General features: G+C 43.8%; 1 protein-coding gene across 1 annotated transcript in view; it reads right to left on the bottom strand.

The window, feature by feature from the left end:
- Positions 1 to 14,913, bottom strand: part of LOC138648607 (mucin-2-like) — a 195,918-nt gene that overhangs the window by 42,834 nt on the left and 138,171 nt on the right. Inside the window, exons 27-28 of the mRNA XM_069738394.1 lie at positions 10,448 to 10,611; positions 10,149 to 10,218 (exon numbers count right to left, since the gene is read on the bottom strand). Of these exons, the coding sequence (XP_069594495.1) occupies positions 10,149 to 10,218; positions 10,448 to 10,611 (234 nt within the window). The remainder of the gene's footprint in view (positions 1 to 10,148; positions 10,219 to 10,447; positions 10,612 to 14,913) is intronic.

Below are 14,913 nucleotides of genomic sequence, written 5' to 3' on the forward strand. Positions count from 1 at the left end.
TCCTCCAAATTCCCTCTGAGATACTTTTCAATATACAGGGCTTGCAGCTTGCCTCGGGTGGATCCAAGTGAGAGAGCCAGAGTAAGGCTCACACAGGATGAGTAGTTCAAGAAAAGCACATCCAGCCCATGAATGGCAGCGCTTCCCAGGACTCACATTCAAAGATGATATTTCATATTTTTTTATTTCATAACTTAAAATAGAAGAGATACAACGCGTTTCGGATACAGTATATATCCTTCTTCAGGTATCATAAAAACACAGTACAAATCCTACTAGTATAAAATTCAATTACACTTATATATAGTATCACACCTTTTATCCCAGTCTCAGAAACTTGATTTGGGGTGTGGACCAAGTTCAGGAAAACACCCACTGATTGATACAGCCTTGTTAACATTGATGCAAGAAAGAGAGAAAAAAAAATAAATAAATAAAAATAAATAAAAAAATATATCAAAGGGAAGAAAAAAAAAAAAAAAAAAAAAAAAATATCTTCCCTTTGATATATTTTTTTATTTATTTTTATTTATTTATTTTTTTTTCTCTCTTTCTTGCATCAATGTTAACAAGGCTGTATCAATCAGTGGGTGTTTTCCTGAACTTGGTCCACACCCCAAATCAAGTTTCTGAGACTGGGATAAAAGGTGTGATACTATATATAAGTGTAATTGAATTTTATACTAGTAGGATTTGTACTGTGTTTTTATGATACCTGAAGAAGGATATATACTGTATCCGAAACGCGTTGTATCTCTTCTATTTTAAGTTATGAAATAAAAAAATATGAAATATCATCTTTGAATGTGAGTCCTGGGAAGCGCTGCCATTCATGGGCTGGATGTGCTTTTCTTGAAGGATAAAATGGATGCCAAACATTGTTGTACAATCTGTACTGAGTAAGCTGATACCCCATATGTGGGGGTAAACCACTGTTTGGGCGCATGGCAGAGCTCGGAAGGGAAGGAGCGCCATTTGACTTTTAAATGCAAAATTGACAGGAATTGAGATGGGACACCATGTTGCGTTTGGAGAGCCACTGATGTGCCTAAACATTGAAACCCCCCACAAGTGACACCATTTTGGAAAGTAGACACCCTAAGGAACTTATCTAGATGTGTGGTGACCACTTTGACCCACCAATTGCTTCACAGAAGTTTATAATGCAGAGCCGTAAAAATAAAAAATCATATTTTTTCACAAAAATGATCTTTTCGCCCCCAATTTTTTATTTTCCCAAGAGTAAGAGAAGAAATTGAACCTCAAAAATTGTTGGCCAATTTGTCCTGAGTACGCTGATACCCCGTATATGGGTGTAAACCATTGTTTGGGCGTATGGCAGAGCTCGGAAGGGAAGGAGCGCCATTTTACTTTTCAATGCAAAATTGACTGGAATTGAGATGGGATGCCATGTTGCGTTTGGAGAGCCCCTGATGTGCCTAAACATTGAAATCCCCACAAGTGACACCATTTTGGAAAGTAGACCCCTTAAGGAACTTATCTAGAGGTGTGGTGAGCACTTTGACCCAACAAGTGCTTCACAGAAGTTTATAATGCAGAGCCGTAAAAATAAAAAATCATATTTTTTCACAAAAATAATCTTTTCGCCACCAATTTTTTATTTTCCCAAGGGTAAGAGAAGAAATTAGACCACAAAAGTTGTTGTGCAATTTGTCCTGAGTGCGACGATACCCCATATGTGGGGGTAAACCACTGTTTGGGCGCATGGCAGAGCTCGGAAGGAAAGGAGCGCCATTTGACTTTTCAATGCAAAATTGACTGGAATTGAGATGGGACGCCATGTTGCGTTTGGAGAGCCCCTGATGTGCCTAAACATTGGAACCCCTCACAAGTGACACCATTTTGAAAAGTAGACCCCTTAAGGAACTTATCTAGATGTGTGGTGAGCACTTTGACCCAACAAGTGCTTCACAGAAGTTTATAATGCAGAGCCGTAAAAATAAAAAATCTTATTTTTTCACAAAAATGATCTTTTCGCCCCCAATTTTTTATTTTCCCAAGGGTAAGAGAAGAAATTAGACCACAAAAGTTGTTGTGCAATTTGTCCTGAGTGCGACGATACCCCATATGTGGGGGTAAACCACTTTTTGGGTGCATAGCAGAGCTCGGAAGGGAAGGAGCGCCATTTGACTTTTCAATGCAAAATTGACTGGAATTAAGATGGGACGCCATGTTGGTTTGGAGAGCCCCTGATGTGCCTAAACATTAAAAACCCCCCACAAGTGACACCATTTTGGAAACTAGACCCTCTAAGGAACTTATCTAGATGTGTTTTGAGAGCTTTGAACCCCCAAGTGTTTCACTACAGTTTATAACGCAGAGCCGTTAAAATAAATTTATTTTTTTTTCGCAAAAATTTTTTAGCCCCCAGTTTTGTATTTTCACAAGGGTAACATAATAAATTGGACCCCAAAAGTTGTTGTCCAATTTGTCCTGAGTACGCTGATACCCCATATGTGGGGGGGAACCACTGTTTGGGCGCATGGCAGAGCTCGGAAGGGAAGGAGCGCCATTTGGAATGCAGACTTAGATGGATTGGTCTGCAGGAGTCACGTTGCATTTGCAGAGCCCCTGATGTACCCAAACAGTACAAACCCCCCACAAGTGACCCCATATTAGAAACTAGACCTCCCATGGAACTTATCTAGATGTGTTGTGAGAACTTTGAACCCCTAAGTGTTTCACTACAGTTTATAACGCAGACCCGTGAAAATAAAAATTCTTTTTTTTTTCACAAAAATGATTTTTTAGCCCCCAGCTTTGTATTTTTACAAGGGTAACAGAATAAATTGGACCCCAAAAGTTGTTGTTCAATTTGTCCTGAGTACGCTGATACCCCATATGTGGGGGGGAACCACTGTTTGGGCTCATGGCAGAGCTCGGAAGGGAAGGAGCGCCATTTGGAATGCAGACTTAGATGGATTGGTCTGCAGGCGTCACGTTGCATTTGCAGAGCCCCTGATGTACCCAAACAGTAGAAACCACCCACAAGTGACCCCATATTGGAAACTAGACCTCCCATGGAACTTATCTAGATGTGTTGTGAAAACTTTGAACCCCCAAGTGTTTCACTACAGTTTACAACGCAGAGCCGTGAAAATAAAAATCCTTTTTTTTCCCACAAAAATGATTTTTAGCCCCCCAAATTTTTATTTTCCCAAGGATAACAAGAGAACTTGGACCCAAAAAGTTGTTGTCCAATTTGTCTCGAGTACGCTGATACCCCATATGTTGGGGTAAACCCCTGTTTGGGCGCACGGGAGAGCTCGGAAGTGAAGGAGCACTGTTTTACTTTTTCAATGCAGAATTGGCTGGAATTGAGATCGGACGCCATGTCGCGTTTGGAGAGCCCCTGATGTGTCTAAACAGTGGAAACCCCCCAATTATAAATGAAACCCTAATCCAAACGCACCACTAACCCTAATCCCAACTGTAACCCTAACCACACACCTAACCCAGACACACCCCTAATTCTAATCCCAACCCTAATCCCAACCGTAAATGTAATCCAAACCCTAACCCTAGCCCCAACCCTAGCCCTAACCCTAACCCTAACCCTAACCGGAAAATGGAAATAAATACATTTTTTTTAATTTTATTATTTTTCCCTAAGGCTAGGTTCACATTGCGTTAGGGAAATCCGTTTAGCACTAGCGGATTGCGCTAACACAATGTCTTTTTAGGTGTCGTGTTTAGTGGTCGCGTTAACGTCCCCGCTCTGGAAGATCGGGGATCGGACCTCGGGCGCGCCGCGGACGCTGCAAGCAGCGTCTGAGGCGCGCCACAAAAGAATGGCACCTTGCTAGCGCGAGCCGAAAATGGCACGCTCTAGCGATGCGCTACACCTGAAAATCACATTGCTGTCAATGGTTGTGCTAACGGACCCGTTGCACGGCGTTAATTGTGACATTTTCGCCGTGCAACGCTGTCCGTTAGCGTTAACCCATTAACGCAATGTGAACCTAGCCTAACTAAGGGGGTGATGAAGGGGGGTTTGATTTACTTTTATAGCGAGTTTTTTAGCGGATTTTTATGATTGGCAGCCGTCACACACTAAAAGACGCTTTTTATAGCAAAAAAGTTTTTGCGTCTCCACATTTTGAGACCTATAATTTTTCCATATTTTGGTCCACAGAGTCATGTGAGGTCTTGTTTTTTGCGGGACGAGTTGACGTTTTTATCGGTTACATTTTCGGACACGTGACAGTTTTTGATCGCTTTTTATTCCGATTTTTTTGTGAGGCAGAATGACCAAAAACCAGCTATTCATGAATTTCTTTTGGGGGAGGCGTTTATACCGTTCCGCGTTTGGTAAAATTGATGAAGCAGTTTTATTCTTCGGGTCAGTACGATTACAGCGACACCTCATTTATATCATTTTTTTTATGTTTTGGCGCTTTTATACGATAAAAGCTATTTTATAGAAAAAATAATTATTTTGGCATCGCTTTATTCAGAGGACTATAACTTTTTTATTTTTTTGGTTATGATGCTATATGGCGGCTCGTTTTTTGCGGGACAAGATGACGTTTTCAGAGGTAACATGGTTATTTATATCCGTCTTTTTGATCGCGTGTTATTCCACTCTTTGTTCAGCGTTATGATAATAAAGTGTTGTTTTTTGGCTCGTTTTTTTTTTTTTTTCTTACGGTGTTCACTGAAGGGGTTAACTAGTGGGCCAGTTTTATAGGTCGGGTCGTTACGGACGCGGCGATACTAAATATGTGTACTTTTATTGTTTTTTTGTTTTTTTTTTATGTAAAGAAATGTATTTATGGGAATAATATTTTTTTTTTTCTGCTTTATTTAGGAATTTTTTTTTTATTTTTTTTTTTACAAGTGTGGAAATTTTTTTTTTTACTTTTTCACTTTGTCCCAGGGGGGGACATCACAGATCACCGATCTGACAGTGTGCACAGCACTCTATCAGATCGGTGATCTGACATACAGCCGGGCAGGATTAGAGCTGCAGCTGCAGCCTGATCCTGACCCGGAAGTGCTCCCTGCAGGACCCGGATGCAGCCCGGCGGCCATTTTGGATCCGGGGACTGCAGGGAGAAGACGCTCGGTACACGGTGAGCACATCACCGTGTACCGATCGTCTCAGGGAAGCCCGCAGGGAGCCCCCTCCCTGCGCGATGCTTCCCTGCACCGCCGGCACACCGCGATCATCTTTGATCGCGGTGTGCCGGGGGTTAATGTGCCGGGAGCGGTCCGTGACCGCTCCTGGCACATAGTGCCGGATGTCAGCTGCGATAGGCAGCTGACACCCGGCCGCGATCGGCCGCGCTCCCCCCGTGAGCGCGGCCGATCGCATATGACGTACTATCCCGTCCATGGGAATTAAGTCCCAGGTCACCTGGACGGGATAGTACGTCATATGGGATTAAGGGGTTAAAGGGAAGGTGCCACAATTCTATATTATTTCCAAAACAGTATGGTAACTAATAAAACATGTTGCTTTAGCAAATGTTGCACTAAATAGGATTTAGGTTTTTTTAATAACGTTTTGATGTAGCCAATGGGGGCCATCATTTTGCTTTGCAGATCTGTAATGGTCACTGTGCGACACTTACAGTCTGAAAATATGGCAGCCCATGGGCATAAGAGACAATGGTCAGACGTCGACCCTATCTCTTACATTGCAGCCACATCAGCTGAGAACTGGGCACACCTCTGTGGGCTGCACAATTCACAGCTGTAGGTGTGGCCATACGCCATTTTATTATAGCCCAGCATTATCCGCTGAGCTCCACTTACACTCTATCACAGGACCTGTTATACCAGAAGCTGTACTGTTCACTTCTGGCATAACAGGTCCTGTGTTGTGAGGAGGACAGGCTGTAGATGTGGAGAAGGTTGACAGCAGAGGAGTGCAGCGCTCACTGGAACCAGAGGATGGAGAGTGGTGAGTGTGTGTTATTTGCCTCCATGCTCCTCTGTCCTGTTACTCCAGGCACTGCACTTTGCATCCTGAGCAGACATCCTCTGCACCTCACATGTTGCCCTGCTCTACTGTGTCCTTCTCCTGCTGTGTGTCTGCCTCCCCCATTCACACACAGTCCCAGTGATCTCCGATCTCCAGTAAGCTGCATTCACAGCCAGCAGAGAGAGGGAATTGACACCTGAAACGCAGTAGACAGCTGATAGGACAGTGATTAAAAGGTGGGTGAATGACAAAAATGTTAGCCGCCCCACTAACAAAAGTCTCTACATAACTTTTTTTTTCCCGGGGGTGAGCGTGCATGTGTATATTCCTTTGCATGTGAGCGTGCATGTGTATTTTCCTATGTGTGTGAGCGTGCAATTGTATTTTCCTGCATGTCAGCATGCATGTGTATTTTCCTATGTGTGTGAGCGTGCATGTGCATTTTCCTGTATGTGTGCATGCATGCGTATTTTCTTGTATGTGAGCATGCATATGTATTTTCCTGTGTGTCAGCGTGCATGTGTATTTTCCTGTGTGTGAGCGTACATATTATTATTAGGGATTTAAAGGGAATATTTGTATTACTGAGTACAATATTTTAATTATACCCATTCCATTTCCATTGTGGAAAGCAAACCTCTTAAGGAACTTATCTACATGTGTGGTTAGCACTTTAAACCCCCAAAATGCTTCATAGGAGTTTATAATGTCAAGCCCTAACAATAAAAAATTTCACAAAAATGATCTTTTCGCCCCAAATTTTTTATTTTCCCAAGGGTTACAGGAGAAATTGGACCACAATAGTTGTTGTGCAGTTTGTCCTGAGTACAATGATACCCCATATGTGGGGGTAAACCCCTGTTTGGGTGCATGGCAGAGCTCGGAAGGGAAGTAGCACCGTTTGACTTTTTCAATGCAGAATTGGCTGGAATTGATATCAGACGTCATGTCTAGTGTTGAGCATTCCGATACCGCAAGTATCGGGTATGGGCCGATACTTGCGGTATCGGAATTCCGATACCGAGATCCGATATTTTTGTGATATCGGGTATCGGTATCGAATCAATAGGGATGTGTAAAATAAAGAATTAAAATAAAAAATATTGATATGCTCACCTCTCCGGCGGCCCCTGGACTTCACACTGCTAACCGGGAGGCTTCTTTGTTTAAAAAGCGCGCCTTTCGGACCTGTGAATGACGTCCCGGCTTCTGATTGGTCGCGTGCCGCCCATGTGACCGGCACGCGACCAATCAGAGGCCACGACGTCATTCGCAGGTCCTCAATTCCTAGAATTAGCAGTTTTGTGAATGAGAATGACGTCACGGCTTCTGATTGGCCGCGTGCCGGTCACATGGGCGGCACGCGGCCAATCAGAAGCCGCGACGTCATTCTCATTCACAAAACTGCTAATTCTAGGAATTGAGGACCTGCGAATGACATCGCGGCCTCTGATTGGTCGCGTGCCGCTCACATGGGCGGCACGCGACCAATCAGAAGCCGGGACGTCATTCACAGGTCCGAAAGGCGCGCTTTTTAAACAAAGAAGCCTCCCGGTTAGCAGCGTGAAGTCCAGGGGCCGCCGGAGAGGTGAGCATATCAATATTTTTTATTTTAATTCTTTATTTTACACATCCCTATGGATCCCAGGGCCTGAAGGAGAGTTTCCTCTCCTTCAGACCCTGGGAACCATGAGAATACCTTCCGATACTTGATGTCCCATTGACTTGTATTGGTATCGGATATCGGTATCGGCGATATCCGATATTTTTCGGGTATCGGCCGATACTATCCGATACCGATACTTTCAAGTATCGGACGGTATCGCTCAACACTAGTCATGTCGTGTTTGCAGAGCCCCTGATGTGCCTAAACAGTGGAAATCCCCCAATTCTAACTCCAACCCTAACCCCAACATACCCTTAACCCTAATCCCAACCCTAACCATAACCCTAACCACAGACCTAACCCTAACGCACCCTTAACCCTAATCCCAACCCTAACCCTAATTCCCACTATAATTCTAACTTTAGCCCCAACCCTATCCCTAACCCTAATGGGAAAATGGAAATAAATACATTTTTTTATTTTATTATTTTTCCCTAACTAAAGGGGTGATAAAGGGGGTTTGATTTACTATTTATACTGGGTGTTTATAGCGGGTTTTTATGTTTGGCAGCAGTCATACACTAAAAGACGCTTGTTATTGCAAAAAAATTGTTTTTGCATCACCACATTTTGAGAGCTATAATTTTTCCATATTTTGGCCCACAGAGTCATGTGAGATCATGCTTTTTGTGGGACGAGTTGTCGTTTTTATTGGTACCATTTTTGGGCACATGACATTTTTTGATCGCTTTTTATTCCAATTTTTGTGAGGCAAAATAAACAAAAAACAGCAATTCATGCAATACACTGCTCAAAAAAAATAAAGGGGGCACTAAAATCCCACATCTTAGATATCACTGAATGAAATATTCCAGTTGTAAATCTTTATTCATTACATAGTGGAATGTGTTGAGAACAAAATATACATACACTGCTCAAAAAAATAAAGGGGACATTAAAATCCCACATCTTAGATATCACTGAATGAAATATTCCAGTTGTAAATCTTTATTCATTACATAGTGGAATGTGTTGAGAACAATAAAACCTAAAAATGATCAACATAAATCACAACTAATATCCCACGGAATTCTGGAGTTGGAATGATGCTCTAAAAAATCAAAGTGGAAAATGAAGCTACAGACTGCTCCAACCTCAGTGGAAATGCCTCAAGACAAGGAAATGATGCTCAGTAGTGTGTGTGGCCTCCACGTGCCTGTATGATCTCCCTACAATGCCTGGGCATGCTCCTGATGAAACGGCGGATGGTCTCCTGAGGGATCTCCTCCCAGACCTCAACTAAAGCATTCACCAACTCCTGGACAGTCTGTGGTGCAACGTGACATTGGTGGATGGTGCGAGACATGATGTCCCAGATGTGTTCAATCAGATTCAGGTCCGGGGAATGGGTGGGCCAGACCATAGGTTCAATGCCTTCATCTTGCAAGAAATGCTGACACACTCCAGCCACATGAGGTCTGGCATTGTCCTGCATTAGGAGGAACCCAGGGACAACCTCACCAGCATATGGTCTCACAAGGGGTCTGAGGATCTCATCTCGGTACCTAATTGCAGTCAGGCTACCTCTAGCGAGCACATGATAGGCTGTGCGTCCCTCCAAAGAAATGCCACCCCACACCATTACTGACCCACTGCCAAACCGGTCGTGCTGAAGGATGTTGCAGGCAGCAGATCGCTCTCCACAGCGTCTCCAGACTCGGTCGCGTATGTCACATGTGCTCAGTGTGAACCTGCTTTCATCTGTGAAGAGAACAGGGTGCCAGTGGTGAATTTGCCAATCCTGGTGTTCTGTGGCAAATGCCAAGCATCCTGCACGGTGTTTTGCTGTGAGCACAACCCCCATCTGTGGACATCTGGCACTCAGACAATCCTCATGGAGTCAGTTTCTAACCGTTTGTGCAGACACATGCACATTTGTGACCTGCTGGAGGTCATTTTGAAGGGCTCTGGCAGTGCTCCTCCTGTTTCTCCTTGCTCAAAGGCAGAGGTAGAGGTCCTGCTGCTGGGTTGTTGCCCTCCTATGGCCCCCTCCATGTCTCCTGGTGTACTGGCCTGTCTCCTTGTAACGCCTCCAGCCTCTGGACACTACGCTGACAGACACAGCAAACTTTCTTGCCACAGCTTACATTGATGTGCCATCCTGGATGAGCTGCACTACCTGAGCCACTTGTGTGGGTTGTAGAGTCCATCTCATGCTACCATGAGCGTGAAAGCACAACCAACATTCAAAAGTGACCAAAACATCAGCCAGAAAACATTGGCACTGAGATGTGGTCTGTGGTCCCCACCTGCAGAACCACTCCTTTATTGAGTTTGTCTTGATAATTGCCGATAATTTCCATCTGTTGTCTATTCCATTTGCACAACAGCATGTGAAATTGTCAAACAGTGTTGCTTCCTAAGAGGACAGTTTGATTTCACTGAAGTTTGATTAACTTTGAGTTATATTCTGCTGTTTAAGTGTCCCCTTTATTTTTTGAGCAGTGTAGATAAAGTGATATAGGATTTTAGAGGATTATTTTGGACAGATCTCCTTTGTACATGTTTAAAGTATAGTATAGAAATTCTTACCTTGAATTGCATGTAGGCTGTTGAATGTTGGTGCAGGCTTGATACACTTTTTCTTCAGGACATATAAAATCTGCAAACAAATATAGATGAATACACAAATGGTACATTCTCAATTGACCAGCTGTCTACGGTAGTAAAAACGAAGAACACCAAGCAAAATATCGTTTTTTTAACGACAAAAGGGCAGCTTGTATGAAACCATGATCGTGTTTAGTATTTCATAACCTCAGCAACATGCACCAATTTCATAGGTGAAAAACTGCAGACAGGTTCCCTTAGCAGAATAATGAGACACTTACCACATGTAGTATTTGGCCTCCAGTCTGTGCATATTCCGTAAAGTATACAATTTGTTGCATAAGCTGCCACATGAGCACAAAAATTATCTTCGCCACAAGTACTTTCTAAACATTTGAGCACGAAATTCTCATAAGGAACAATTTTGTGGCATTCTTTAAAAATTCTGAAGACAACAAAGCAATTTTAAAAAGTCTCAAGTGTATATATACGAGAAGATAAGACTAACTATACAAGATGGGTTTCTTCTCTACATCAAGTCAACAGTTTCTAAATAACCTTGTTTCATATCGTAGCATTTCTATTTCTATCGCCCCATGTAAATCTTTTGTTTTCACTGATGTTACTAATCAAAGGTAAAACTATTGTATCCCTCAGAAATATTCTCCTTGACTTTGTGCTCATTTTTTGAGACTGCAGCTCCTCTCCTAGTTTCTCTGCTCAGTGGGGTCCATGGGGGGTACAAAGCCTTGCCCTCACATGATGCACCATTCTCAACTTGCTGTTATCATGTGTGCAGCTTATGCTAGAATACACTAATAATATTGTAATTAAACTGTCATCTCAAAATGGTCTCCCATAGTCTGACCTTGCACTGACCCCTCTGTTGAGCAGGATTTAAAGGGGTTTTCCCAAGAACAAAAGTTCATTTTAATCAATAGGTCTTGTAATAATTTCCACAATTGGATGTGTTTAAATAAAATGTTCCTGTGCTGAGATAATCTTATAAATGTGCCCCTGCTGTGTACTGTGTAATGGCTGTGTCTGATTGTGCATGAACATTGTCTGATCACACCACAGCTCCTGGGCAGGTGGGAATGCCAAAGAGTATACAGACATTACAGTATAGGATCACAGCTGATTCTTTTTGTGAGGTAAAACATTTCCTAGCCTGTTTTTAAACAATGTTTTACTTCAGAGAAAGAATCATTTGTGATCCCATGCTGTAATGTCTGTATACTTTCTGGCCCCTCTGCCCAGGAGCAGTGGTATGATCAAACCATGTTCCTGTATGGTCAGACATGGTCATTACAAAACACACTGAAGGAACACATTTATAAGATTATGAGTCACCCACCAGGGCCGTGGGGTACCCGGTACCAGGTCCAGTGTTCACAGGGGGATGTCACTGTGGCGACCAAGTCCGTGGCCCTGGGCGCCCATGTAAAAGGGACGATGATTAAAGTTTATGTTCATGACGCCACCTGTGGTATTTGGTCAGTGGGGACCGACACTACTTTAAGGGGTCCTCTGGGGTGATGTTATGGCAGCTAGATGGTATACCTTCCCACAGGTGAAGTATATCCCCAGGACTCCCGTTTGTGTAGATGGAAAATGATGTATGGTGCAGTAAAGAATGAGGACACAGGTTTGCAGTCTCTTTACCTGGTTTACTGAAGACTTCAGGCAGCCACAGTCCAGAATACCAGATCACAGGGCAGGCAGGGTCCAGCCGGCTTGGAAGCGAATCCAGAGTTCCCCTTTACCAGGTGGAGTTAAAAGCCTTCCTCTAGCATGGTGGTGTTGTAGTCCCTTACTGCCTATGGCTTCAGATAAGGTCCTCACAGTTCTTCTCTCTGTCCCCCTTATATGATAGGACAATACCTGCATGACAGGTAACTCAAGCTTGTTTACAGGGACTCTAGCACACCCAGGGCTCTGTGTGTTACTGTGCCTCAGGTGTGTGGCGGACAGGTAACTTGCAGTTCCACTGTCCTACCGGCTTCTGATGTAAGTCGTAGAGTCCCTTACAACCTCAGTGTTCCGGCTACCGGTTATCTGCGCTTCGGAGGGAGGCAGCCTGTTCGCAGCTGGTCTCCCCTGATATCACTCTCCTTTGCTCTGCTCTCCTTAACGCTTACTGAACAATGTTATGTCCTTCTGTATGTCTCTTTCTTTAGGAGCTGTAGCGATTCTGGCTACATAGCTCCTTCAGTCCTTCTGACACTTCATGTCTGACTGCTCTCTCCTCTGTCCTCTGACATAATCTGACTAACTTCCCTCCAAACCACAATATATGCATATGCAGGGGAGTCGCCTAGAAAATAGGATCAAAAGCTCCCCCTTGTGGCCTGGAGTGTGAACATGTTGTGTGCATTGTGATTACCTGATAAAAGATATTCTTCATCGCTTCCAAACGTAACATCAATCTCCCCGTGAGGAAAGCAAGGCTACTGTGATGACCAGGACCATGGGGCCCACAATTATCTCAGCACAGGAACATTTTATTTAAACATATCCAAAAAGTCATCCTAAAATGTGCACTTTGAAGAATTAAAATACAATAATTAGCACTGGACTAAGCCAGATGTCTAGCGGAGATTGTGTCATTCACCCTAATAGACCAAGTAAATTGCACATCTATGGCAGCTCTGTCAAAAAGAAGGAAGCAATGATGACAAGTATCTGACAGTTTCAGTAGGCCCATTTTCTTTCATCAGTAGAGTTACCAGTAGGGATGAGCGACCTTTACTTTTATAGGATCGGGTTGGGTTTCACGAAACCCGACTTTTTCAAAAGTCGGGTCGAGTGAAATCGGCCGATCCTATAAAAAAGTCGGGGTCGGGGTCGTCCGAAACTCGAAACCCAATGCAGTGCATTGGGTTTCCATGGTTCCCAGGGTCTGAAGGAGCGGAAACTCTCCTTCAGGCCCTGCGATCCATATTTTAGTGTAAAATAAAGAATTAAAATAAAAAATATCGCAATACTTACCCTCTGACGCGCCCTGGTACTAACCGGCAGTCTTCCTTCCTTAGAATCAGCCTTCCAGGACCTGGCGGTGACGTCGCGGTGACGTCGCGGCTTGTGATTGGCAGCGGCCGCCCATGTGACCGCTCGCGCGACCAATCAGAAGCCGTGACGTCACCGAAGGTCCTTCAAGCACTGATTCTTAGGAAGGAAGGCTGTCGGAAGGAAGCAGGGCGCTTCCGAGGGTGAGTATATACCTAATAGGAATATACTCACCCTCGGAAGCGCCCTGCTTCCTTCCGACAGCCTTCCTTCCTAAGAATCAGCGCTTGAAAGACCTTCGGTGACATCACGGCTTCTGATTGGTCGCGCGAGCGGTCACATGGGCGGCCGCGCGGCCAATCACAAGCCGCGACGTCACCGCGACGTCACCGCCAGGTCCTGGAAGGCTGATTCTAAGGAAGGAAGACTGCCGGTTAGTACCAGGGCGCGTCAGAGGGTAAGTATTGCGATATTTTTTATTTTAATTCTTTATTTTACACTTTAAACTGAATTCCGATACCAATTCCCGATATCTTAAACATATCGGGAATCGGTATCGGAATTCCGATTCCAGATTCAAAAGATCGCCGACTTCATGGCCGACCCCACACTGGGGTCGGGTCGGGTTTCATGAAACCCGACCTTGCCAAAAGTCGGCGACTTTTGAAAAATCTCGACCCGTTTCGCTCAACCCTAGTTACCAGTAGTGATGAGTGAGTATACTCGTTGCTTGGGTTTTCGTGAGCACGCTCGGGTGGTCTCTGAGTATTTGTGACTGCTCGGAGAATAAGTTTTCATCACCTCAGCAGCATGATTTACAGCTATTAGCCAGCTTGACTACATGTGGGAATTACCTAGCAACCATGCAACCCCCACATGTACTCAGCCTGGCTAGTAGATGTAAATCATTCAGCTGCCCTGATGAAAACTAAATCTCCGAACACTAACAAATACTCGGAGGTCACCCGAGTGTGCTCAGGTAAACCTAAACCTGAGAAATGAGTACACTCGCTCATCACTAGTCACTGCTCATACAACAAATGTCCCTTCGAACAGTCCCATGAACCAAAGCCCCCTTCTCTTTTACCTGACTCCCATGACCAGTAGCACTGCATATTTCTAGCTTGGATGGGTGGCTATTTTATCCACATTTTAACAGATTTGTTAGAGGCAAGATATATTTGTACTTGTGAAGCCTTGCCAACTTGTTAGTTCTGCCTTCCTCACACACTGCATAGCTCTCATTTTCACAAAATGGCAGCTGGTTGGAGCGCATGTGACCAGACTTACAAAGTGTTCCCATGTGAACTGTTTTTCTATTGGTGAAGGCTGAGCAACCTGTATGGTCACAGGCCCCTCTACCAGCAGCCATTTTGTAAACATATACTGTATCTTATGAGGAAGGCTGTACTTACAAGTTCATGAATATAATCTGCAAAACATATATATTAGAAGGAACCATAAAGTTATTCAGTAAAATGAAGATAAAGTGGAAAACCCCTTAAAGGATTATTCCCAAAATAGCAACAAAATAACAAGGTAATCTTATAATAATGTACTCTTATAAATGAATATTTATGCCAATATAAAACATTGTTAAATCTACCTGTTTTGCACATATCACCACTTATTCCCCCAAAGGATGCCAATATAGGCTGTATTCACTCTCCAGTTGCACATGATCCATCTTGCTATAGTTCCACAGCTCCTGGTCGATCATCTGCACTGAGTGCAGTAT

This window comes from Ranitomeya imitator, chromosome 9 (assembly GCF_032444005.1).
Source record: "Ranitomeya imitator isolate aRanImi1 chromosome 9, aRanImi1.pri, whole genome shotgun sequence".
NCBI classification, from domain to species: domain Eukaryota; kingdom Metazoa; phylum Chordata; class Amphibia; order Anura; family Dendrobatidae; genus Ranitomeya; species Ranitomeya imitator.